Source organism: Fundulus heteroclitus, chromosome 16 (genome assembly GCF_011125445.2).
Source record: "Fundulus heteroclitus isolate FHET01 chromosome 16, MU-UCD_Fhet_4.1, whole genome shotgun sequence".
In the NCBI taxonomy this organism is placed as follows: domain Eukaryota; kingdom Metazoa; phylum Chordata; class Actinopteri; order Cyprinodontiformes; family Fundulidae; genus Fundulus; species Fundulus heteroclitus.
Genome location: NC_046376.1, coordinates 20,021,626 through 20,049,015, shown reverse-complemented (window position 1 = coordinate 20,049,015; position 27,390 = coordinate 20,021,626). Strand labels below are relative to the sequence as shown.

The 27,390-nt window shown below is 42.3% G+C and overlaps 2 protein-coding genes across 2 annotated transcripts in view; one reads left to right on the top strand and one right to left on the bottom strand.

The window, feature by feature from the left end:
• coro7 (coronin 7) overlaps positions 1-27,390 on the bottom strand; it is a gene marked incomplete in the record, with an annotated part of 159,798 nt that overhangs the window by 37,509 nt on the left and 94,899 nt on the right.
• On the top strand, positions 795-25,958 carry vasnb (vasorin b). Its single transcript, XM_012860586.3, is given in 4 exon segments — positions 795-1,059; positions 8,380-8,468; positions 22,072-23,229; positions 23,231-25,958. Coding segments are annotated over 2 exon segments (2,055 nt in total). The 5' UTR covers positions 795-1,059; positions 8,380-8,468; positions 22,072-22,102; the 3' UTR covers positions 24,159-25,958.

Sequence of the window (27,390 nt, the reverse complement as noted above, 5' to 3'; positions counted from 1 at the left end):
GTTTGGTCTCCTCTGTCTCCTACATAACTTGTGGTAAACAATTTGCGTACAGGTGGGCTTTGTTTACTTTTTATTGAGCGACTTCTGAGGGCTAGTTGTAACTCTGGAAGTTAGTTAGATGTATTATAAAGTCCTCACACTTAAACATTCACCAGCTGAACTGAGGCTGTCATACCATCAGGCCCTCTGATCACCAGCAGGGTGAAGCGTCCTGCTCAAGGACACAACTGAGACAGTCGGAGCAGGGGTCCCTAGCTTTTGCTCCAATGTTACCCCACATTAGAGTAAAGGCAGGCAAACACAAATGTGCACCACACTATTCAGACTTATTTGTGAAAAAGAAAAAGAGATAAACCATGCATCATTTTCTAGTTGGTCTATTCATATCCAGATTGTGTTGGTCTGTAGCATAACAGCCCACTAAAAGACATTAAGGTTTGTGATTGCAACGTGACAACATGTGGACAGATCCAGTGGGTATGAATACTTCAGTCAGGCTCTGTAATTGGATGTGATTAGAAAAGAAACCAAACATTTTGACATCTGCGGTAAACAGGAAATGCTCTGTATTTCTAATTAAAACGGACAAACTGTGGATCAGATAAGACTGAAAGCTGTAACGTTTCTTGTTTAGAACAGGTCCTGCAGGGTAGGATTTGAGACGAGGCAGGAATTTCTCTCATGAGCCAAGCGGCAAGGTGAGTTGTTTGTTGCCTTTCAGTCAGCGCAGGAGTGCGCCTGGACTCGCCCCTCCCACTCCTGCGCTCCAACTCTCTCCCCTGTGCTCTCCAATAAAGCGCTTTTTGTCCAGGGGAGTCGGCACTTGAGCGCATTCCTTGACGTGGAGGCTGGTGTGCCTCTCTCCCTCTGACCATTTGATGAGGTCCGTTCTTGATTGCTTAGGTTAAAATACGTCCACAGAGAGGAAAGAAAAGTACCCTTTTTTTATTCGTGCGCACACGGAAAAGTACCAAGTTTGGAGTATCGGCGAAGTGATCTGTTTGGATACGGACACAAGCGCGACAGCGCTCTTACAACTCCACCTCTACAAAGTTACGGGTAAGACTGCCCTGTACCTACAATTAAGACTTGGATAAAGGATATTCTCAGACCTGTAAAGCTGTATGTTGCGGATCAAGACGCCAACTAGGTGCGTAAAGTATTCCAATTGACGAACGAACCGGGCTAAAAATCTTAATAGATTCGTTCGCACTGTAACACATTAGTGAGTAGATTTGTTATTTAAGTGTTTTTTAAACCCCTTTAGTCAAAAAGGCAATAAAACAACCCTGCGCTGTAATTGTTTTTGATAAAAGCGCCGCTTCACGCACGTGTGTAACGTCACGATCCCCACATCAGATTTTTAGAGAAAATGCATCAAATTCCACAACTCGGGGTAAAATAAAGGTTTGCACGACTTTGAATGGACGCGCTTCTGTCTTCCTGGCATAAGACAGCAGTTTATAGGGGATGCGGTCGCCTCTAATGCCTCAGGTCAACAAACAGTGACACAATAAAAGCATGTTGTTTGGTAACTGGACCGAGCAACGCGTGTGCGCGGTGCATAAAAGTAGCCGTCGGGGCGGTAATGAGGCGGGCTGGCGTTGGACCGCAGGACGCCGTGCAGAACGCAGGGACCGAGCCGAGCGTCTAGACCGCACCGAGCCGGGCTCACCGCAGAGGACAGCTGTTTTTGGAACATGCAGCGGGGAGCGTCCCTCCGCAGGGCAAGTTCAACAGGACACAATACGCATGATTCGCATAGACGGTCAGTGTTGGGGTCTGCGGAGCTATTAGTGGCAGTGGCGGCCAAAAATGATATAAGAACCCAAGACGGATTTCTTTTTGGGGCCCCGTTTATGTGGTCCATGCTGGATCTTCTTCTGCATTCTGCGTTTATGGTCAGCTAATGACAGAAACAGCTGATATATGCTATTCATTAAATAAATTACACGTGTGATAAAGTGCGCTTCTATTTTTATTTATTTAGATAATTTTTGGTTGCTTTTTAATTTCCACTGTTTTTCTATAAAGCATTCTCTAGCTGATCAGGATACCCCCATACTCCCACTTTCCTCTTTAAGTAAATAGTAAATTTAAGGTATTCACGGGTCTTGTTATGTTTTTGTGTCTGTTGTTGACAGTTTATTTGTCCAAACTTCTGCAGCAACATTTTCTTTAGTTAACAAGCTATTTAACTCGGAAGTAAATTCCCTGTTTTATTTTATGGCAAAAAAAAAAAGCTACATTTATCAACATGGCAACTACGTGTTTACCCAGGAGTTAAAATAGAAACTTTTAAGCATAAGAATTTAAAGATTTAAGGGTAATGCATACTGTTATTTCTAAAGCTAGAGTTATTTCATATTCATCTAATAATAAATCGTGACATTGTGCATAAAATGTTTTTTTTCTGGTGGGGACACAAGCCGCAGAAATGGTTAAATTAGCTTCAAAGTTCTGTAGGCACTCTATGCAGCCACAAAGTTTGCTTATACTTTTGCCTGGCTCCAATTAATGGCCATCTTAGGCCCTTATGATCTATCAAGCAAAAAAAAATCTAAGACTGGACTGGATTAAAGCTCCATCTGGCCAAATATAATCCTCTTAAGGAAATCATTAGAGTGCAGCATAACAATAAACACTATTCCAAGCATGTGTTAGCAGAAAATTTACTTTTGAGCCAAGTTTCAGTTAAAAGTGATGAATTATGCCATTTTGCAACATTGAAAATGTCCATCAGCCACAGCTACCAGTAATGCAATGATTCAATTACACAATAACTCCATAACTCCAAATATGCAAAAGTTACAGAGCTGCCGAACAGAGCAATCATTTAGACTTTTAGCTGAGGGCGTTCCGGCCCAAGTTGCTCAGATCCAAGTAAAGGTAAACACAGAAATCAGACAAATGTCAGCATCCTTCAGCAGGCGCGCGGCAGCGCTGAGAGCGACGGGGTCAAATTCCTGAAAGATTAAATCTCAGGGTGACCTTCTCCAGGTTTAAACCAACATCTAATAAAGCGACGCGTCTCGACAAGTTTGAACCAATCTCAGTTCCGGAGAGTCAAGATTCAAGTAACGGTTCCGTTTTTGTGCTTTTGTTTGTTTTTTTTCCTGCTCACTTTCCGAATGATGTTTTGCCAGCATAAACATGTACAGATCAAGACCTCACCTGTGTTGGAAAAAATGTCATCAGATAGAACAACAGGGAAGGTTAATGTCTTAATCTAAGTAAGAACAACCCCCTTTGTTATCCTGCATGTCCCCGCAACAAGCCACAGAAAACCGCCTATATTCTCCTTGGGGCAAACAAACCCAGACCTAACTACTCCAATAGCCCCCTATTAACCCATCACCGGCGCTCTGCTTGTTTCATCGCCAAGTGCTCCATCGCAGGGCGTCATTATGTTGTAAAATAAGCTCCTCTGTCATTCACAGTATGTAATGGTTGCAATCTGTTAATATATTAAGCTACCAGTCATAGCGGAGCAGCCACAGGAGGCCAATTACCCCCGCACTAATGTGGAGAAATTTGAGGCTGCAGATGGTGACACCAAAAGTAAAAGGAGAGTGCTGCTGGGCACCGTCTGATGTTGTAAATGACACAGAAGTGTGCCTGAGCGGTTATTTGTAGTTAGTATTTTCAGACTGTTGTGTTTGCTGAGACTCAGACCTCTCAGAGCTGAGAGAGAGGCTGAAAGATCTCTGAGAGAGTAAGAAAAACAAAAAAAGAAGGAGATAACGGTTACTTCTGCATCGCCTTTTGAAAGTGATTCAAAGTTTAGATGCCAGCTTGGTAAAATATTAGTACCACACATGGGGTGCTGGTGTGAAGATGAAGGAGAGGGCGTGCTGTACCGTATGCACAATGAACGGCTTATTTTAGCCGTGTGTGTGTGTGTGTGTGTGTGTGTGTGTGTGTGTGTGGCCGGGAAGCAGACTGAAGAGAGCGGGGTCTCTATCACAGGATCTGATTCAAACGATTAAGCACAGAGCCGTCGCTCATGCATTTAGTCACAGAGATGTTGAAACCACACCACCACCGCCCAGTCCAGGATGGCAACACTGTGCCACTGGGAGCTTTTATCTGTTTTTTTCTTGTTTTTTCTACACAAATTCAAGGCTGGCATTTCATTATCTGTGCCAAAGAGCTCGGGAGGGAAAGAGCTCTGATGTCTAAATCCGCTACGGACCACAATTATAACTTTTCGTTTGTTGCTTTTTGAACTGAACTAAGAGCCGGCTTCCTGTGCAGCCTTGGAGACTCTCTGATATGATGCAAGGGTTCTCTAAGCCTGGAAAAAAAAAACATTAGTTTCATCTCCAGACTTTTTCAGAATTCCTGACTATTCCCATCCCATTGAAAGATCCATCCATCACAGTTTTCTCAGCTTCCTAACCACAGCAGAAACATCTTCTGAAAGTGTAAGGGTTGCTATTTTATAGTTTAAAAATGGTCTGAAAGGGAACTGAGAACTTTTAGTTGGGAAAACTATGGATATTTTACATGAAAATTACATAGTGACCCCGTAAAACATAATGTTGTGAAACTTGTACATTCATCTCTTGATACTGAACGGCGCCTTCGTCCTTCCCCCAAACTTCCAGACTTTTTTAGGGCTCAGTTCTACACCAACTAGGGCGAGTGCCTGAAGCATTCGACCCTCAATATCAGAGGGATTAGAGGGTTAAAAGTCAGGTGCTGAGGCGAGGAGGCCTGGGGAAGGGAGAAGAGCAGGGCACACTCTCAGAAAGCAGGGAGAGGGCAGCTGAAAGGGCGAGGGAAGAAAAAAACGTGTTACAATTAGCGAGGAGGAAACTCAAGAAGAACAAAATTCTTGTTATGTCAAAACTTGACATGTTATTGTTCATCTCCCCTCTGAGGTGGCACAGCAGGAGGGCTGCTGCCATCGCCGAAGCTCTTACTTATAGGAGGCGTCTTGAGTAAAAACCCCCGAGCTTCAAAAGCCTCGGCCTCAAACATCAGTGCTGCACCAGCGGTATGTGGAGGCGAACCCCAGCTCGTACGCCTGCCAAGCTAAATTGAAGAAGAGCTCGCCGATGCAGCCAAATGATGCGTTCAGAAGAACCACTTCAAAACCCTTGCATAAATACACACACACACACATGCAAAGGGATCAAAGGGGTTTTGGAGTGGCCCGGTTTGAGCCCAAACCCCCCAAATGACTGCTGCCCTCCACGTCCACTTTCACACAGAGTACCCCCACAAGCGTGTCGAATCAGCCTTTAACAAGTTCGCAGAATCCAACCTGCGACTGAAGCTCCTAAATACATTTGGAAAGTTCTGGATAAAAATAGGAAAATCTGTACAGATGTGCAAAAAAAAAAACAACACAAAAACAAAACAAGTTCTAAAGTAGTGAGGGAGAAAAAAACGAGGAGGAGAACTAGGATGTTCATCTATAAAGAAAGACACCACAAATTGCTGCATTTCATTTGGTCTGCAAAAAAGAAGAAAAAGCAAAGAAACGACTCTTAATCTAAGGTTGCAATTACTTCTGGCCCGCGCTGTAATTAGGAGATGAGCCATGAACTAGATCTAACTGGGCAAAAGGCAAGCAAGGACCCGAGCACATGCAAACACACACCTACAAGTGCCCCAAAAATAAAAAGAATTAGAAAAAAACGCATCAGCAGGGATACGATTACTGGTAATGGACCCCTTTTGCCATAGCTGACAGCTCTTAGTTATTTCCTATAGTATATATCACAATGTTAGAGAACACAGAACGATCTCTATAGACCGCTGGTTCTCAAAGCTGGCCCTTTTTAGGTGTTACCCTGCTGACAAACAGCCTTCTGCAGCATTTGATCACACGCTGAGGAGGTAACGATCATTTGAATCGAGTGCACTGGAGCAGAGACGCATCTAAAACATTAAAAAACAGTAAGCCCTGAGGATCAGGACGGAGAACCATTGCTCTAGATCATCCACGTTCCTCTTAAATGCTACCCATAGCTTCATTTTGTGTCTGCTGAAACATTGTTTTGCCTAAAAGGTATTTTAATAAGCTTTGCAGTATCTTTAGGGAAGAAAGTGGCCCACAGCATCACAGACCCACCATCGTACTTAACAGTGGCCATAAATACATTTTATTTTAACATGTCTCACACCAAACCTGTGTTTGTTGACAAAAAGCTCATCTTTAGTCTCATCTGACTAAATGCCTAGTAGAGATGTGATGATTGTTTGGCATCACTCCAACACAGCGTCTTGGCTTGTAGTAGCATGTAATGGTTGTCGTGGCGGCTTGGCAACCCCAAAAGGGACCTTGTTCACTGCAGTGAGATTTGGAGATCTGTTTCTGATTTCTAATAAAAATATTCTTTGATATCTTGATATCAACTTAAATGTAACATTTAAGTTAAAAAGCGCTTCAGTTTTGTTCATTCTAAAGGGATCGTTAGAGGTACTGATTCCCCCCCACTGAATAAATGCACTCAAATAAAAGGTATTTTTCATTGAGATATGGTGCTTCTCTTAAAAGAAAGTGAATTTATTTCAAACGATTTTACACGTCTTCATCAGGAGTGCCAATAAATTCCCAGAATAGCCGCTAATTGAACAGAACCAGAAGAAAATATGGAGACAGCTTCCATCCCAGGTTTTTGTGTCCTCTAAGCTCACAGAAGGTGGAGTCGTTCTCGCACACCTCCATGGGGGTACATCTTACTCACAAGTCCACACGTACACACAGACTGCGGCGGCCCGACCTTTTTGTTCTCCAGCTCCCTTTTTTTTCCTTTACGTCTATTTCAGTCGCAGCCAGGGTGACACAGATAGCGCTGCTATCTGGTGCCACTCTCTGAGTTGGAGGGCCGGACGCAGGCCGAGAGCGGGAATCTGTGCCTCTATCTGAACGGCAGCATAAATCGTCCAGAATCCCAATCACTTAACGCTTAAACAGAAGAGCGACGCAGGTTGCGACTTGTACCCGCCAGGAAGTCGAGCAAGAAGCTTCGCAACTTTAAACGACTTAAGCAAAACAAAAGTCTCTATGATTGGTTGATCTTGATACCGGGCATGCTATTGTCAGTAACACAGAGCTACCGCTGTTCCAGAATCTTAATCAGAAAAGCAGAATTGCGCCATTTTGGGTCTTGAGTTCCACCTTGAATGCTAAATATTTATACTTCAGTCAAGGGAGCGTCTGAGAGGAAGTGACCTTCAAAATCTAACCGCAGCAGGGTCAGTGCACATGCGTCCTCTGATTTAGCAGCTACTTGCCTTTACCTGTGTAGATAGCCGATTTATATGCAAAGAAGTATGCCTGAAAGAATAAAGCTTATTATGGTGGTGTAGAAACACATCGGCTAGTGAATAAAGATGTAAGGCAGAGCGCTTTGAACCAAAAATAGTCCAGAAACATGATAGTTTGACGTGTAAACACACTGAAGACAGGCCCGCAAATTGGTGTGTTGGTTTAGGTGTTAAGTAATTAATTCGAATGTAATGCGGTTTATAATCCCCCGCTTACCGGAAATAACATAATACAGAAAATACAGTAAAATCCCTACAAATACAAGTCATCTGTCATAGTTGCTCTTTGTAAAAGTGGGAAATGATCCAACAACACAGATAATATTCACTGATAATTGTCTACAAAACAGTTAAAAATAAACCCAACGACCAAATTAGGATAAATTTGACCTTTTTTGTCCAAACAATTTGCCCTTTTCGCCAGTCAGAGCCGAATTATCGATTCGCACATCCATGCAGATACAATTTTTTTTTTGATATTTAATGTTTTATATTGTTTATCTGTATGTACAAAAAGCTGTAAGCACATCAGGTAGCACACCTTTCATGTTATAAGATCGTGGACAGGAAGCTGATTACTAATAAATAGATAAAAAAAAATGTGTTTTAACAGCAGCAGTTCTGTATGCGGCCAAGGCCAACGAACATGCCTGAAACAATAAAAAACGTTGATTCAAATTACTGTAAAATTCCAGTCAAAACTGGTCGCACCGCTATGCTAAAACAACAACAACAGAACACACTGTATGAGGGCACGGAGTTTAACTTAAAGCAAACAGACGATGAGGTTGACGAAGCCAAGACAAGGAGCTGACAGGCGAGCGGAGAGAGGCGGGCGGTCGGCCTGCATTCTTGCCTACTTCCCCGCGCTCTGTCATCTTGTTGTGTTGCCACACAGCCGGCCGGCCGGCCGGGCCGCTCAGCATGCTCCCGCACACAGCTGGAATCTAACCAATTAACAGCAACAAGACTTCCTGTTTCGCTTGTGGGGCATTAACAGTGCATGACAGAGTGGCTGAGTTCCAGCTAAGTAGAGCAGGTTATACAAGGAAAAGGTGATTTGATGAACAGATCCAATTGTTTTGTTATTTCCAGGTGGAAAAAAAAAGCACCTGGAAAGCAGCTAAAGAAGAAGAAGAAGAAGAAGAGGGGAGCAGGAGCAGAAAAGGAAGCATCCTGACTGGGTAAGTGAATTTGGCTGCTTTACCACAAAAGTGTCAATATAAATAGGATATGGTTAGCTGCTATAATACCAACACATGGTTAAGATCAGGAGCAATTTGTGTATTATTGCAGAAAAAAAAAGCTCCATAAATAATGTCGCATTTCTGATGTGGTTATATTAATAGGCACTTTGAATATTTGAATCCAGAACCCCAAGAAGCCGCTGCTGGCGGTCTTTAGTGTGTTAACTCTAACACCCTGCTTCCTCAAGAGGCCTTTTCACTCTGAGCCTGTTAACAAAGACTGGCAGGAGAACAAGAGCAGCTCTCTTACCAAGCACAAGGCATTTCAGTGAAACATGGGGTCTGCGTAGGAACCGCATAGGAAGTTTGTTTCTTTTCCTGAACTTCAGGGATTGTTGCACATACAGTTTCTGTTCCCATTGCCAATTTATACCACCATTTATACTTAATGTCCACATACTGAAACTGTTGAATATCTATTTATTTCTCTTTGTTTTTATTGACATAGATAGGCAAACAAATGCTCTAGTTTCCAAAATTATTAAGTTAATTGAGTATTTTCTGGAAAAGACTCTTTTGTAAGATGATGGATAAGGACCCTGCTAGGGACCTTGTTAATGTTTGTTATATAACTCATAAAACCATAATGCCTTTAATATAAACTATGGGAAATACAAAGTGAACCATGGTTGGTACGAAACGCCTCATGTCAGACGACACCACTTCATACCCAGAAAGGGGTGAGGTACTACAAAGGTAATGGCAACGGGGCAAAATGAAAAGTAGTTTGGGTATTATTTATCTTATTAATAGGGTCCACATAATAGCAATGTCATTAATCACAGAGAATTAATACAGCCAAAAGTTTTACTGAATATTCTTAAACATTGGTATTAAGCAGGAGTCTCTGATTTGATGCAATGTCTAATTTTAAAGTTCGCAATACCCTTTTAATAAATCTTGGCCTGCTTTCATGTGTAAGGCATTCATACCTTTAATATTGACTGCATATACGTTTGTAGATAAAATTAATACATTTTTCAAATCTAAGTGACTTGACATTTAAAATGAAATTCACATTGGAAGAGTGACTACCGTATTTTTCGGATTATAAGTCACACTTTTTTTCATAGTTTGGCCAATCCTGCAATTTATAGTCAGGTGCGACTTGTGTATCAATTATAAAACATACCGACCAGCATGAACCAAGTAGTAAAAAATTACCGTCTATAGCCACAAGAGGGCGTTCTAGGATTGTGAAAACTACAGGCTGCTCCTGTACCACTTAAAAAAATAATTGAAACATTAACTTATAGACAACAAAGACTGAACACCTGTACATATGTTGTTTTGCTGTCTCAGTATACATTCACGCTGCAGAGCTTGCGTGGCGCAGCTCGAAGGGCCCAGACCACGACAGAACCCTGTTATCGGGGTGTCCGCGAAGCTAATAACAGCTAGCACTAGCTTACATGTCTGTTGTCCGGGCGGTTTAAAACTTTACTGATGCACGAGAGCTTATGTTGCTCTCAAACATCCGTGAAATCCGTGTCAACAGCACATAGCACCGATACAATTGTGGTCTAATTTCAGCGTAGTTTTGACAACTTTCAGCGTAACTGGCCGTTATGCGGGAAATATGCTGACGAGAACCCTGCCGGTTGGAGTTGCTGGCTTTTTATACTAATTTACTCAATTTAACCTCCCAGGTATATTTCATATAATTCAGCCCATTGTGGATGCAGCTGTGTGATTGAATAAGTTGCCATACCTTATAGTCTGGTGCAACATTTTTTTCCTCTTTATGACGCATTTTTTGACTGATGCGACTTATATTCTGGAGCAACTTACACGGTAAAATGCGGTATATTGGGAGTTGCAGCTTAACCTCAGTCTGTTTTATGTAACCTAAACTGCACACTGCGATTAGGCAGCTAACGGTGTAAGGAGAGCTGCGCAGAAGTCGTATAATAAAAACAGACAGGCTAACGTTAGCCTAGCACTTCTCCAAACAGTGGCCACAGAAGTGGTAAGGCGCTTTGCCTCGGAAATATATTTAGAAACAGCATTCTGTTAATCTGAAACTCCTTTGGAATATATCTGTTGCTTTGAAGAAAAACAAGTACTGGAACGCCATTGGTGAATGAGTTAAGAAGGGCACAACTGCAATACCAGTGTAGACCGTGTAGCATGCTATTCTACAGCAATTCAAAGCTTCTGAGTGTTCAGCCGTACATGGCTTTGAATTTAATTAACTTTAATGACATAGTTACCTGGGAGTTGGTATTGGAGAGTGTTTTTTTTTAATAACTCAGATTGGACTGCCCTTGTAATTGAATGTCAGAACACGAGTGATCCTCTGTTCACCTTACGAACCTTTTCCTGACCTTTCACCCTCCACCCTGCCTCGATGCTGTTCCAGTTGTCGATGAGCTGTGACGGGGACTGTGTGGGCTTGTAAAGACAAATCCACACACACACACACACACACACACACACACACACACACACACTCACAGTCTCCCTGGTCCTATGGACGCACATCGCTACTCTTGCTAATTGCCTCCCTCCCCCTCCTCCCCATCCACCTCCTCCTCTTGTTTGAAAACGAAGAAGACGGAGCCGTGAAGTATTGATTTCTGGCTGTAACCCCCACATTCCACATACTTCTTTTTTTTTTTATCTTGCTGTAAATTATTTGCAACTAGCAAAAACTTTGGTGTCAACACCGAACCCATATCTGCCTTCAGAGTTTTACCATCAAAAGCTTTCCCTCGAAATTGCAACACTCGCATCTTTTACTCATCTTTTTCCAGATGCGGGCTTGTAATCCTGCATGCATCTGCAACACTTTCACAGCATGTAGTAATATGAGTGGGTATGGCTGAGCTACAGTTTTCTATCAATGCACCCCCGCTAGATCAGCATTATAATTATGAGTTAAGAAAGTTAATATTTCAACCTCAAGGCAAACACTGGAGAGCAAACAAGGGTGTTCCAAGATACTTCCATATAGTGACTCTACTACACGCTTAAATAAACTCTTAGACATCAGAGCACTGATCCTGATCACACGTCTGTGAGCAAACACACGAGAGTACACGCTGCTATGTGTTTTTGAACACAGGAATCTGCTTCGCTTACCTAAAAAAGACATATAAATGGACGTGTTGATTTAGAGCAAACAACTGCTCCTTCTGCCGACAAAAGTTACTGTTTGATTCTGACAAAGCGATCATTTGTATCTTTCGTCTGAAAGCGCGATAAACATGTCATGTGTAATGAAGGAATAGATCTGGGTCATGAACCCCCCACAAAGGGCCCCTATGTCTCTTGGTTACCTTTTTTATTTGGAATATTAGGTATTCGAACATTATTGGCTTTGTTGGTCTGCCTAAAATAAAATGATAGGGAATCAGAGAATGTTGTCAGCACGCAAAAATGAGTGCAGCTTGGTTAGTACCTCATCTTCCTCGTGCTAGATTCGAGGGAGCCTGAAGGGAGAGCACACCCAGCTGCAGGCAAGCTGTAAAAGGTCAATGCTGAGGACTGAAAACTGATGAGGACCTCACCTGTTTGGGTGAATTTGATCGTGGAGCTCACAGCTCCTCTAAACAGTCCCTATAAACTGCTAGTCCTGATTTTGACTCATGATTTGTATGTGACCTTTTAAGCTTCGATTGCATATTTCCCTTTAGATCTGCTGGTGACAAAACAGCATATTTTCATTATAAAACATCAAAAAAGAGAGTTTTGGTTTAGAAGGTGACACACAGTGTACCTGAGGCAATGAAGGGGAGCATTAGGAGCGGAGAGGGGAACTTTGTACCGCCTGACTGCAGCCTTTTCTAGCCAACCTCTGAGTGCTGGAGCAGCAACAATGTAGGCAACAGTTTCACAATAAATTCCTTTGTGACACTGTAATCAGCACCAGTGATCTCCGGTTCACATTTATCTTGTGTGTATGCCACATTGTTTTTTCTTTTCCCTTTATTTCTTAAAGAAAAGAAAAAACTGCAGGGCAGAACGACATAAAATCTCTAACAGTGGGTCTTAATATGTACAATTCCTCGCTATAGTTTAATTCATCACATCTTCAATATATGGATGTCATGGGCAACTTAATGTAGCCAGAACTCAACCAAATCCTAATGGGTCAATACTAAAAACTCAAATCTTAAAATATACTTTAAACAACTGACGCGAGTGCTTCAAAAGTAAATAGAGAGCCATGCAAAAGTATCCATCACCAATTATATTTATAGCCTTACGATTTAGTAGAATAGACAGAGACAAAGTGGTGCATAATTGTGAAGAGTTGTGCAAATTATCAATGTTTTTTAAAATGTGTTTACAAATAAAAAGGATTTAATGCTTGGCATGCATGTTTTTTGCAACAAGGTGGATGCAGCATCATGCTGAGGGGATGCTTTTTTTCAGTGGACTACCTTTTGCTGCAAGTCTTTTGCAGAATATCTCTACCAGGTTTGGACATTTAGACAATGATTTTCTTATTTGCAAAAATACTAGTCAGTCAAATCGGACTGTCTACGAATAGAAATATTGAAAGTGTTTTCGCCCATTGGTAATTGGATTTAGGTCTGGACTATGAGCCATTCTGATTTTTGTCTCATCTGTCCAGAGAACCTTCTTCTACATACTTGCTGTGTCCCCACATGTGTTGTGGCAAAATGAGGAAAAAAGGACTTTTTGTCCTTTGTGGTATTTAAAAAGTCACTTATTTCTTGACATAGAGCATAGAGGAATCTGAAGCACATACTTGGATAAGGCAACTGGCATGTTTGAATATCCAGGAGTATGACTCAGATGAGCTAAGAGGCAAACGGATAATTTTCCTCAGTGAGTACGTGTGACATTGTTTGTTTAACAATCGTCAGGCTGCCATTCGTTCGCTCGGTTTCAACTGGCACCCAGTAGGCCTGTCTGAGTCACACATCCTCCGACTCGTTATTGAACCTTCACACGTTGATTTTGCAACAGAAGGGGGGAAAACTGTCAGAATCAAGTTGAACCAAACAAGCGAAACCTCATCCCGAATCTTTTAATAGAAATGTATCAATAATTAGATATCATTTTTCCAGTGAAGGATTGCTGTCCTGTTTGTCATTGAACAAACAAGTGGCACTGACGAATTTCTACAGAACAGGAGTAATCTCTAGGTCCAGAGTATGACAAGTATGCATGGCGTGCAACGTCAGGTAGATAAGGATCCTAATGGCGAGGCGAAAAGCTAGCATTATAGCTACAACACGGCGGAAAGAATGTCACTCAGGAAGGCAGAGTGTCGGCATGTGGAGGTAACTGTAGGCTTGTGGCTGACTGAACAAACTGGTCCATCCAGCTTCTTCAGACCAAGAAAAACACAAAACTCAAAGAATGTCCTTCTATTATCCAAAATGTACTTTTTGCATGTATTTGTACTTCCTTTTGGGTCTCTACTGCTTCTAGAAAGAGATAGATAAAAAAGAAAGAAAGAAAGAAAGAAAGAAAGAGATAAGCGCGAAGCCCCCCCCCCCCCCCCCCCCCCCCCCCCCCACCACCACCAAACACACACCACCACTACTAAGCTGTTTTTTGGCAATAAATAAATGTTTTGTTGGTGTCTGGAAAATGAGAGATTTCAAAAACCTCCCGATTATTACATCACAATCGGCAACACTGCCCCTCACCTAGCAACCCAAGCGTAGCTCCGCCCTCTGTATCAGCTGATTTTACAGCAGTATGTGCTCTACAATGGCTATTTGGCATAAACATTTGTCATTTAGCACAAGCCAATGCTAACAGTAGTCTACTGATAGCCACGTGTCCGTTTAAAAACGTACCATTCAGAAACTGCATCCTTGCTGGTTGTGCAGGAGGCTCCACTTCTCCTGCTTCTGGGTCAGACTCAGGCTCAATGATATAGTGTTTGCACCATTGTGCATCTGCTTGCGACATTTTCTTGTGTTTTAAAGTGCGAGTGTAAACATTGAGTTGTGGAGCACGGCCAGCTGTAGCTTAGTTGCATAAAATTGACAGAGCCCTAAAAACAGCTCATTCTGAGAGGAGCTCAAAGTAGGCAGAACTGAGGAGGTGAAAACTTATTATCTGAGAATGATTTTGTGCTAAGAATTTAATGAACATGTCTCGTATAGCCCATAGCCTTGTTTAAAAGGCAGCATAATGGGTCATATTTAATACTAGGTATTTTTAAATTGACTTGAAGCTTAAATTGACCCAATCTGGCTGCGGCCTTGCTTGGGTTACATGTCTGCACCAGTGCGGCAGAGCTTTCTGGACAATGCCGCCAAAAAAAGAACAATAACGTTTTGATAGTAACCGGAGGCGTGGATCGTCTCCTAACGGAAATGAAAGCGCAAGGCCGGCGACTGGAAAGGGTTCAGCTTCGTCACAGCCGGCCCTAGCGCATACGGTTTTCCTGGCGACGTGAAGCTTTTGGCCTGAGCAGGCTGCTGTGACCTCTGCAGTGTTGTGGCTCGCTGCCGTGTCCGACAGAAAACGATGAATAAGAGACACGAGGCGCAGGACCGACAAAAGCCGTGGGTGTAAAACACTTCTTTTGAAAAAAAAAAAACGTATCAAAGGACGTGTTGTCAGTGTTTGCGCTGGAATCATGTGTCCTCTCGGTAACGTGAGCGCCTTGTGGTGAAGGTCCCCAGCAGATCCGCGAGACAAAAGCGACTGTGAGCTACTGTTTTTAGAGGGTCAGAGGGCAGGAGACGTCGACGAAAGACTTGCGTCGTGGCCGAGGTGAAACAAGAGACAAGTGTGTCTGGCCTCAGCCAGAGTGTGTGCTTGTTTTTATTTACTCTACTAGAGCAGCTGTCATATCCTTGTAGCAATAAAACAAAAGGAAATGTGGATAATTTCCTCTTTGGAACGCACGCTACCTGACCTCAACGCGCCAACGCTCAGAGCAGAGGAGGCAGACTCAAGACTCTAACATGTGCTCTCTCGCAGACGAGACTCTGCCACCGACCTCCTCTGGTTTCCTCCTCCGTCTCTCTCCGGCCCCGGTTGTATCATTTAATCAGACACAGTCCGGAGGGGTTTTGGGTTTCACCTCTGCCCCCCCGGAGGAGCATAGGAAAAAGCACCTGTTGAGATGAGACTCAGGTGTATGATTGTAACTGGAGCTGGGTGTGTGCCTCTTGTCCAACAGAGGATGTTAACTGTGTTGTGTGGGCCAGAGTTACAACAGAGGACGCTGAATAGAGCGCAGAAGTGGAAACACTAATCTGAGCCTAACCTCTGACCCAGAGGAGTTGCTCCGCGTCTCGCTTGCTTATGGGCTTTGTCGTCCTTTTGAACTGATGCTATCTGGCTGCTCTTTTTGTAATTTTAGAGTAGATGAGAATGAGCTAAAATGTAACTACTCACTGGTATCACAAAATCAGAGACGACGGTGTTCATACGGGGTCAGCAAATGCATCATGTTCTTGGGTGTTTTTACCATGAACCTACCCTCACATTAACCCCTGCACTTGTATATCATGCTCTCTTTCAAGTCCTCCAGCTGTATGCTCTGATGCTATTGCTTCACGCTCTTCTAAAGACAGGTCCGAATCATAAATCTTAAGATGAAAGGGGCTTTCTTTCAAACCAATAAGCTATTATACCACAAATAGATGTTGAAAAGAAAACTAAGTGTAAAAAATTGAGCAAAAATTAAAGACCTGCAAAAGTATTCGTAACTCTAACTGTCAAACATTTTGTTACAACCCTCAACTTCAATGTTTTTTTTTTTTTTTAGTTGTAGAGATCCACAGCTTTGGTGGGAAAACGCTTCAAGAGCACAACTAATAGTCATGTTCTCCACAGTTTTAGTGTCTTAAAAGTCTAGATTAAGGTTTTCCCACAGCAACTGCAGAGGACACAGCAAACATGTGAAGAGAGCTCTGATCAGACTCTATAATTAAGCTTTTTGGCCTACACAAAGAAGCATATGGGGAACAGAAAACTAACACTTCACATCCTAAAACATGGCGAACCATGGGGAGTGGCAGCATAATGGTGTGGGGACGCTTTCATTCAGCAAAGACAGGGAAGCAAGTAAGAGAATATCCACAAAGGCAGGCAAGACTTTTTTTTTTATTCATAAGAAATTAAAAACCATTTATCAAATTACTTACATTTTACATTTATGCAGTAGTTTTGAGTTGGACCAGGACATAAAACCCCAATAAAAATACATGAACTGTTGGGGTTGCGTAACAAAGAGTATTCAGCCCAGTAGAGACCTGTTTAAGTGGTTTTCTGCGCTAATTATATGCACAGCCCAATAAAATCACTTGGCTCCAGCGGTGCTGATATACAAAGGATGCGGCTGTGCCTCGGGCCCTTTTCGTGTGGTCAGACTGAAATGTGTTGGCAGCAGGGTTTGTGCAGCACATTGTGGCAATACTGAAGCCTGCAGATGACACCAATCAGAGTGGCTTCGAGACGAGCATAGTCAGTGACATTTAAAGGAAAACTTATTTATTTTACAATAAAATGCCTTTTTTGTTCCAAGTACTGAATTGACCTTGTTACAAGCTTATGCTAGTGGACATATATTTAGAGATAACATCTATTTTTCCTGTTTTAATAAGGTGGTTGGTGTCTGTTTGGCTTTACAATCACCATGTGCACCTCACCTTTTGGTTGGGTATCATTATCTACCACAGTTCAACAGATACAACCAGAAATAAAAGCACTGTGTAAGATACAAATGAGTCGATGCCATAAAAGACACATCGTCGTGCACCAGCAGACTTGCAGTGACATGACATTCTGACATTTAATCTGTGCTTCATGCGTCTCCTTCTCTGTCCTCCCTCGTGTTGCTTCTCCGGCGATACTCTTGCTTCACCTTTCTGTTTCTCCCTTGACCCTTTTGTCATGTTGACGGATAGCTCGGCTTGATTGTGGATAACAGACTCCAGCTGGTGGCAAAGGCTTTGCTGGTGGTGGAAGGGGGACTTGGGATGCTGTAGATCACGCACCTAATGCACATTCCACAAGCAGTTTTCCCCCCCCACCCCCCGAGAAGATAAGGTCAGTGAAATAAAAAGCCTCTTTGATGGGAGTATCTACCCCGCTGTGTGCAGTCTTATCCAGAACTGTCAGCCGGCATCATTCGCTCGTTTCGTCTCTGGCCCAGCTTGTCCACACATTGTCGTTAGCCTTCGGCCCCGAAGACAGGGACTCTTGACCCCATGGACTGCTGGGATTTAATTGCTGAAGTCCACTTCAGCGTCCTAAAGTCAGACCTTATTCATTTTGGGCCCCTGCTGACAGAAACCTGCTCTTATCTCTGCCGAATAATGAGGGCGCTATGGGAGAGGGGGAAACGTGATTATTCCTTATGCCTCTTTCTTTCCTGAAGTGCTGAACATGTTTGTCACTTTGTGTAACACAGATACGTTCACATGCGCCCTCCTTCAGAGTTTTGGCACATTTTCTAGCTTCGTATTGCTTCACATTTTCACCAGCCAGGAGATTTAATTCTAATATAACCAAACAACGTCAGATTGATGCACAGATTTTAAAAGATCTGCTATGAATCCAATCCTTTTGTTTATAAACCCCCAAAAAGCTTCCTGCAAATCTTAAAAAGCCAACAGCAGAGCCAAGATCCCCCCCCCCCTTTTTTTCTCTCAAAACTCCACCGCTGCCTGTTTCAGGAATGTTTCAAGTGCACAGGGGAGAGAAAAGGAAATTACAAGTCGAGAAAGGAGGAGGAGGACGGCAAGTCAGGATAGGGGGGGGGGGGGGCATTCCTCCACTATGTGCAGGATTACAACTTGTCTTTCTACTATCTCTCTCTGCACCTCCACTCACAGCAATCACTCACCACAGCAGCGATGCCCCAGCTGCACCTTATCTTAGCCGCCAATCAGCACGAGCCTGCTGCAGCCAAAAAGAAAAAGACAATCTAACCTTTCAAGTTCCAGTTTATCTCAGATCGGGCTGAATCCCTCCCCGACTAGCTCCGCCACAGTTTCGCCTCCTCGGGGTTTTATCAGATGGGCCTAGCCCAGTTTGGAGCGAGGCACACTCAAATAAACATTCTACCCACTGGGAAGCTACGATCGAAGTACCGCCATGAATTTTCTAAGGAAAATATCCTCGGTGTTATTTTGCTCCTCCAAAGCTGCTTAAAGTTGCTGTGGATCCTGGCTCTGAACACTTTGCTCTTGTCCAGAATATTAACAAAGATTTACTTTACAGGAAATAATTAAAAAAAGAGCATACTTTCCAGCTGTTGTTTGATTCTCCCTGTTCTCAGAGCCTTCCTATTATCTTTTCAGATCTTTTAATTTTTGGTGAGATCTGTGCACACTTTGCTCTTTTTATCCAAACGTTCATTACTTCAGAAGCCCTTGGTGTACTGGAAACGTCTTGACTCTGTCTGGATGACATGTGAGACTTTGACTCAAACCTTTAGTATCAAGAAACTCATTTTATTCCCAAAACAAGCAAATAAATGCTGCCATTTTGGATTCATCCCCAGCTACTGACTCGGCAACCAGACTCTTACAGAACTTGACATGAATCCCTGCAGGCCTCTAAGTGTAAATTATGGGTTAACTGCAACCCTTCACCTCTGCTGCTCATTCACTTGTAGCCAGCAGCAAACTGTTGCCTTCAGATGCTGTCATGACTTTTTCAGCCAGGTTTTCCAGTAAGGATATATATATATTTTTTTTGAAGTGTGAGTGGGTTTTTCTGCACAGGGATTTTGCAGATCTGGACAGGGTTTTTCCTCCTGCTTGCAGGTGGCGACTCTGCAAGGAGGGATCTGGTTTGTTTAATTGTACCCTGAGGTTTCCCACAGGTCGATTTTTCTGACGGGGCTTGACAGAGCAACGGAAAGCTGGCAGTTTACAGTTGACATGTAGAAGACAGTGATGGCTGCGCGTCATCATAAAGAGGGTCAAATTTTATGAAGAAGCTGTTACAAAAGTATGTTGAAGGAGCAGTAAAATAAACAAATAGCCAGCATGGTTGTCTTTTTCTAAGAAAATGACACCTACTTAGAATTTTCTTTTAACCTCATACGGTTTCACGTTTTACTACAACCGCAAACACAATGGAGATTTTATGTGATTTTTTTAATCCAAAATAAGAGTGCAGCGGAGTGCTGATCAAGCCCCCTGTACTCGGATACCTCTAAATTAAATCCATTGCAATTAATTGCCTTCAGAGGTCGCATAAATGGTGGCGGTAAACTAAAAGTCTACATCACTCAGAACACACCATCCTCAGCTTGAAACACAATGGTGGCAGTGTCATGGTGTAGGTTAGCTTTTCTTTTGCATTTACACGGAAGCTGGCCAGAGTTGACAGATTGAACGAAATACAGGGTAATTGTGAAAGAAAACTTTTTAGAGAATCCAAAAGAGCTGAGACCGGAGCAGCAGAACAACAACTGAACATAGTTTTCCTACAATGTAATGGTCTTATTTAACCCATATTGATGCTTTAGAAAGGCCCATTCAAAATTAAGACATGAATCAAATTTAAAAACTTGGAAAATTGATGTTCACATTGGCTCTCCATCTGATCCGACTGGGCTTGATCACTGTACAAAGATGTTTGGGCAAAAGTCTGAGCCTCTAGATGTGTATAGCTGGCAAAGAGAAACCCCAAAAAACCTGCAGCAATAATTCAGCAGTAAAAGGTGATTTTGTAAAATATTGAATCAGTGGACTGGAGATAAATATCACCAACACTTTTCAGACTTGTATTTTAAGAAAGAAAAGCTATAACTACAGCCTTTTCATTTTAGTTTGCCACTATTTGCTAATTTATGCTAGCTACAAATTAGTTTAATGTTTTCAGTGCAACAGCACAAAATATAAAAAAAGCTTCAGCAAATCCAACTAAATCTACTAGCAATATATAATTCTATACATTTTCATGTCAAGGCTAACTTCTTCTTTATATAGATCAAATACATGAAAAAAAAAACACATACCATTACTTTAGTTTACTTAAGATTACTAACCATAGAAAATTTAAATTAATCGCACATTTATAAACTAGCTGATTCTTCTTGCATCTCATGAAATATTTACATGCCATTGCTTGTAAAGTAAAATATATTTACATATGGAAATTTAAGTGGAAAAAGTCATCACATGAAAACAGGGATGAACATTTCCTTTAGATTTTCTGCTGAAATGGGTCACACCACTACTGAGCCACGTGAGAACACAAAGTTCTGATTGTACTCTGTGTCAAATTGTTGCCTCCAAAAAGTTGGGTCCTATCCAGGTATTTATGCAGAGATCAACAACTGCGCCTTTTACGGCCTTAAAAAAATACTCCCTGTAGCATTCAAGTTGGCAAACTTATAAGATGTCATAATTGCAGCTGCAGCAGTGTGAATATAGAGTCTTTATTCGCTACAAAAGTGAAAGGAAACCCAGAAAAATTTAGAGTAATCTTAGGCCAATCAAGCAAACGTGCATTTATTTATCAGGGTTTTTATCAGATACATTTTGCTTCTTCCCCCATGCTTGTCAAACTTGATAGCACTGGGTGATAAACAGCTACAAAGACTCTTGTCTGAAACTGGTTCCTACTTTATCTCCCCCTCATTCCTCTCTCCCTCTCCTTTCCATCATCCTTTGAAGTAGCGTGCTGACACTCCACTTCAGCATTTGTTTTAAAAAGCTTGGGCTCAGGTGAAATGGCATAAAACACGGGAACATGTTTTTTCTTTTTATCCATCTACCCTCATCAGTGTATTTCATCCCTTTTACGGCAGTAGAGGCACTTGCTTAGCAAGTATAACAGGCTGTAAGTCTGGAAAACACAGAAAATGTGTGCAGTTTATCTCATACGGTTTATCTTACATCTATGGTTGGGAAGGCAGTTCCAGACTATCGGCTCTTCTCCGAGTTTAGAAGGCTACAAATAAATACCTCTGTGTGTTATAGCATATATGCATCCACTGAAAAGTTATAAGATAAATCTGGGGCAAAAATAATAATGGTATTGTTACTTATTCAGAATTTTTTTTTTCAGTTTTACAGGCTCTTGAGGTTCAGAGAAGGCTACAAAATGCCTCCCTTTAATTTCAAACACAGAGGATTTGTAATCATAGATGTTCACAAGAGAATTCAATGTGATCCTACAGCATGTTCCTTTTAACACAAGACACATTGAATGAAACAATTCACATACAAACAAACAAAAAACAACGTTGAATGCTGAATATACAAGCAAATGTCACAATCGGGGTCAAGCCTTTGTTCTCGGGCAACTTTTATTTAATATCCATATACTCCCTGGCTGATCATAGAATATTAAGAAAAATTACCATATGTATGTTGATGACACACCGCTTTATATTTCTGTGGCACAACATGACCACAGTCACTGAGTTAGTGTGTTCATAATATTAATTAATTGATGAGTCAGAAAATCCTTTAACTTAATGCAGAAAAAAACAGATGTCTTTCATTATGGTCTTAAAAATGCAAAGGTAGAATTCAACCTAACTGTCAAGCTCAAAAATATATATATATTTTCTTTGCAAAATGTTTAAGAGTCACCTTATTAATTGGGTTTGTTTTCTTTTTTTTAGACCAAGCATAGAGCCAGAGAGATTCTGCACCATGAGGATGTTTCTCAGTCCACTGATGTCCTTACTGCTCCTCCTCATCCTCCCCGATGGCACCGTTTCCAACAAATGTCCAGAGGCCTGCTTGTGCAACACTCCACAGAGCATTTTATGTTCCCGAAGACGCTCATCCACCATTCCTGATAAAGTGGACTCATCGACCAAAAGCCTCTACCTGTTTGCAAATGGGATTGAAGGCATTAAAGCCGAGGATTTCGATGGACTAGTTAACCTGGAAATGCTGGACCTAAGTCAAAACAAACTGACCGATCTTCCTGAAAGGGTGTTTGAGCCACTGAGCTCTTTAAAAAATCTGGACTTGTCATCCAACCAGATCACCTACATTTCAGAGAAATGCTTCCAGGGAATGCCACAGCTGGAGCGCCTTTATTTGTACAGTAATCACATCGAGAACATCCATCCTGCTGCGTTTAATGGCTTGGAGCACCTCCTGGAACTCAAATTGCAGGGTAATATGTTGACAACCCTGCCCTTTCTCTCATTGCCTAGACTGCTGCTGCTGGACCTTCGCTTTAATGTCTTACCTTCTTTAAATCCTTCCGAGCTTCAGACCCCTAACCTGGAGTCACTCAAGCTGGGTGGTGTGGGGCTCACCAGCCTAAATAAGGAGCTTATTAGAAGTCTAAAGAATCTACATGAACTGGACATTTCAGAAAACAAACTAGAGTCTTTCCCCTCAGCACTAAAGGAGGCACCGGGGCTGTTGAACCTCAACCTTGCTGGCAACCCAATGGGCCCTCCAAAGATTGAGGACCTTCAAAACCTCGGCGAGCTAACAGAGCTGGACGTAAGCGCTCTCAGCATACAAGGACTTCCTGAAGAGTTCCCCCAGCTTTTCCCCCACTTAACCAAACTAAGAATAGCCGAAAATCCCTTCAACTGCCTTTGTAGCTTAGCATGGTTCCCAAGATGGCTTAGGGCTCAAAGCATCATCCTTGAGAGAACAGAGGAGACACGCTGCCATTTTCCACCCATCAATGCTGGAAAGGTATTGGAGAGACTGGAAACCAGAGACTTTGGCTGCCCAACCACAACTGCCATGACCACTACTACTGTCAAAACTACCACCATCACCCTGCCTGCCCCTGTTACCACCATTACCAACTACTACAAGACCCATTCAAGTACCCAGGGCCAGTGAAAATCCACCCAACAAAGGCGGAGACATACCTCTGCCTCCTGTCCCTGTGTCTCCAAGCAGCAGCAGTACTGACCTGGATGAAGAGGAGCAGTTCTGTCCCCAGTCTATCTGTCTGAATGGAGGCACTTGTCATTGGAATCAGCGCGGCCAAAGAGTGTGTGCCTGTCCAGATGGCACATCTGGGCTCTATTGTGAAATCCAAAACCACTCTCCGCCTTTGTCCCCTGAAGCTCATCCATCCAAGAAAACCATCACCGCGAACATGCCGGACATCAGATCACATCAACCAACGGCGACGTCGGTTCTGCTAGATCTCCACCGCTACGTTAAAACGAGGCCCTACATCCGTGGAATCCGCCTAACCTACAGGAACCTCTCTGGGCCGGACCGCAGGCCAATACAGCTCAACCTTCCAACGAACTTCCCAGAGTACACGCTTCGAGGCTTGAATCCCAACTCCACTTACAATGTATGCGTCAGTCCTTTGGGTGCAGCTAGTGATGTGGACAGCGTCTGCACCGAGGCTCATACGAAACCTGAACGCTCAAGCCCCGACGCACAGTTCGACAGCCCAAAGTTCCCGACGCTGGTACCTGCGATTGCTACCATGCTGCTGCTGGTCCTCATAGCAATAGCAGTGGGAGTGGTGTGCTATTTTCGGAGAAAGAGAGCCAAGACCCATCTGGAGCTAGATTATGAGCCCTCCCAGTTGGAGCTGGATGGTGTTAAAGCTGGTTTGGACAATGGGGCATTGTTTCACAAACAACCCCAGCTTATGATCCCTGAACCTGCTGTCCAAACAGGTAGTCTGGAGTATGAGGTGTTATTACTACAAGATCATTGCTCATCAAATAACAATATGTCCATGCACAAACCTTCCTTCATTTGACAGCAGGTCTTGATCGCTCAGATCTAAGTGAGGGTTTTTATTTCCTCTGCTCTGTCCTGCCAAGTGGAAGAATCAGAACATAAAGAGCAGCGACTGCTGCTTGAAAGTGGAGGAAGCAGAATCGGGCAACTAATCACCAAAAGAGAAGCTGGGCTTACAAGCAACTCACTGCTCTATGGTTATCCTTGAAGACGCTAACACACGGAAACACTACAGTGCTTGGACTTTAGGACGCACCGAAACGGTTTCTGTGCTAAATGCTGCGATGCGTGTCATCCAACATGCTGTGATGCTGGGACTGCTGTTTTTTTTGGCTCAGATTTAGGGTTGGGACACTTAAAAAGGCTCATGCACTCTTTTTTATGTGCGCTGCATGTGCACTGAAATGAGCTTTAGCTGCCTTTCCTCATCACCACTGGCCGAACAAACAGTCTCAGTAGTTGGTTTTAGGCACGGTGAAAACCCATCAGTACTTACCGGAAGGGATCCATGTATGCTGTGAAAGACCCACCAAATGAAGTTTTACAGAGAAAAATAGCTGATGCTTGTATTTCTTTATTTGGATGAAATTGTTCTTATATACATGTTTTTTTAAAATACCTGTATTTTTTTTATTACTTCTAAATGTTGCGAATGTTAACTGCACCCCCAGCAACGACCCACCCCACTCACCCAACATCACTTCTTGTGACTAACAGACAAAACATCAGATTAAAATCTTTGAAGATTAAAACTCATTTGGTACCAGTAAAGTAATTCACAGTCCCCCACCCCCAGAATATCAGACAGTCTGAGTAGATGGAAGTCTGGAACAAATCAAGACTAAATCCCCTTAAGGGGAGAAGGGAAGCAGGATTACAACAGAGGGGAGAAATAGACTGAAGCCCTTATAATTCTGTCTTCAGTGCACTGTTTTTAAACTGTTATAAAATGTATTTTGCTGAAATTTACCAAATAGATCTCCAGTGAATTTATTTATTGTTTGTGTCCCACTCTAAGGCAACTTGGCTATTTGTTTAACAAAATTTCAAAACGGTACAGTTCCTGGTCTGGTGGTAAAATGAGCAAAGCCAACAGTTGATACATCCACTGTGTTTTATTGAAGTGTGGAAATAAAATGCGCGCTGGCATGACAGGAGGTGTTGCCTTTTTGCAGAGGAGACACCAGTTTTGCATGTTGCCATCGGACCAGACTATGCAAAATTCAGACGCACAGCCCAATACTGTCCGTACTGTTTGAAAAGAAAATGAGCCTTGCAGAGATTCACTGGAAGATCGTCAAAAAGACACGGAGAGAGAACGTCCATATCTGTGAATCGTACACAAAGAATGACACTAAATACTGTTTGTGTGAGCGTCTGTGATAATGCAACTACATGTTCTGTCTTGTGCAAGCTAAAACTGCAGACACCGAGTTGCTATCATTTACTTCCTTAATATGCCCGCATGCGTCGGCGTAGCCCGAGCCCAAACGACTACCTGCGGGCAAACGCACCAAAGACACATCCGTGATTGCCTTTATAGTAACCCAAAGTACTTCCAGCCAATATTTCCCTCACCAGTCCCACACAAACACCAAATGCCTTTTTAAAAAGAGAGATGCAACTGGAATATCTGTCTATAAAATAGATAACATTGAGAATAACCACACATTTTCAATGTGTTATTTTTTCCCTGTTTATTTAGGGAAGCTTTTCATTGTTTTATTTTTTTGTTGTTTTGTTTTTTTTCTATTGTGTGAACTTATTTGTATAAATGGAAAAAGTGATATTTACATTAAATGAATACCTAAAACTGAAATTTTTGTTGTTTTTGTCTTGTTGTATAGAGAGTTTAGCTCTTGAAAGGATGGTTCATATTAGGAGGGAGGGAAGGTGGGAGTTTTGGAAATGTGTTTGTCATTAACCTCCATTACGCCATCACTTAGCAGAGCGAGAGGAAGCGATAACAGGAGGGGGGGAGTGCAGGGAAAGAAGGGAAGAAAACTGCAAATGCAGGTATAAAGTAGCAATCAGAGATATATCAATCATCAACACGCAAGTTTCTGCATATCTAGGTGTGAATGCTTTAGGCGAACCCGTGCCAACGGTGTTAAGTGCCAAAATCTATAAAATGATATCTAAAGCTGTTTACTTACACTAATAAATCAACTTCTAAACATGACATTCCAACAACCTGATTTCATGCTTGTGAAAAAGTTTGGTTAGTCCATTCTTTACTCGGGCCGTCGGCCCACTCCAAACACTCTGGATATGCCTTAACTTGCCTCAGCTATCACTCAAAGTGACTCTGTAAAAAAACAAGCCAACACTTAGTGTGCCTGCCATCTTTTTGTTGGCACAGTACTTCCTACTTCCATTAGCCTTTTCCACTGAGGTAACTGAAAAGGGACAAGAAAGATTTGAGCAATTATAGAATTTTAAGTGATCTGGGCTTGTTTCACGAAAACAAAATACAAAAAAAGAAATAATAAAATCCCTTTATTTTACCAGTTCACCTTAAAACGACGACACAAAAGAAGCCAAGCTCGTGTTAAATAACAGGGAGGCAGGAATTACTAAGAGCTAATTGCAAAATGATTTATATCCCTTCAGATTTTTTTTCTACCTTTTTGTCTCATTACAACCACAATGTTTAGTGTGTTTTATTGTATTTTCATATGATGAACTGACACACAAGTAGTGCATCACTAAATAGTGGAAAGTTATATAAGCTCGTCTTCTTTCTTTTATGAATGAAGTGGGCTGTGAACTTTGTATTCGGCCCCAGAGTCAATACTTCATACATCAGCACCTCTTTCAGAATGTGCCTCTACAGGCTTCCAACATCCACAGACAGACATTTTTGCTGGTTCTTCTTTGAAAAATAGCTCGAGCTCTAGAAGGTGAACGTCTGCTCCAGTTTTAAGTCTTTCAGAGCCGCTAACAAGTGTTGGGTTCTTCCCATCAACTCAGATCAGCTTCTCTCTCCACACTGAAGAAATGCAGTCCACCACCATGTTTCACTGCAGTAAAGGTGCATTCAGGGTAATGTGTGGTCTTAATTCTGTGCAACAAAGCTTTTGTCTTATCTGAACCAATCGAAGCATCTTCTTCCACTTATTTGCAGTATCCCCGCATGGCATGTGGAAAACCTCTCAAGGCAATTGGTTGCATTGGATGAACACAATTATGGATCCTTTTTCTTCCGCTTGCACTACTGTACGTTCAAACGAATTTATAAAGTTTTAGAA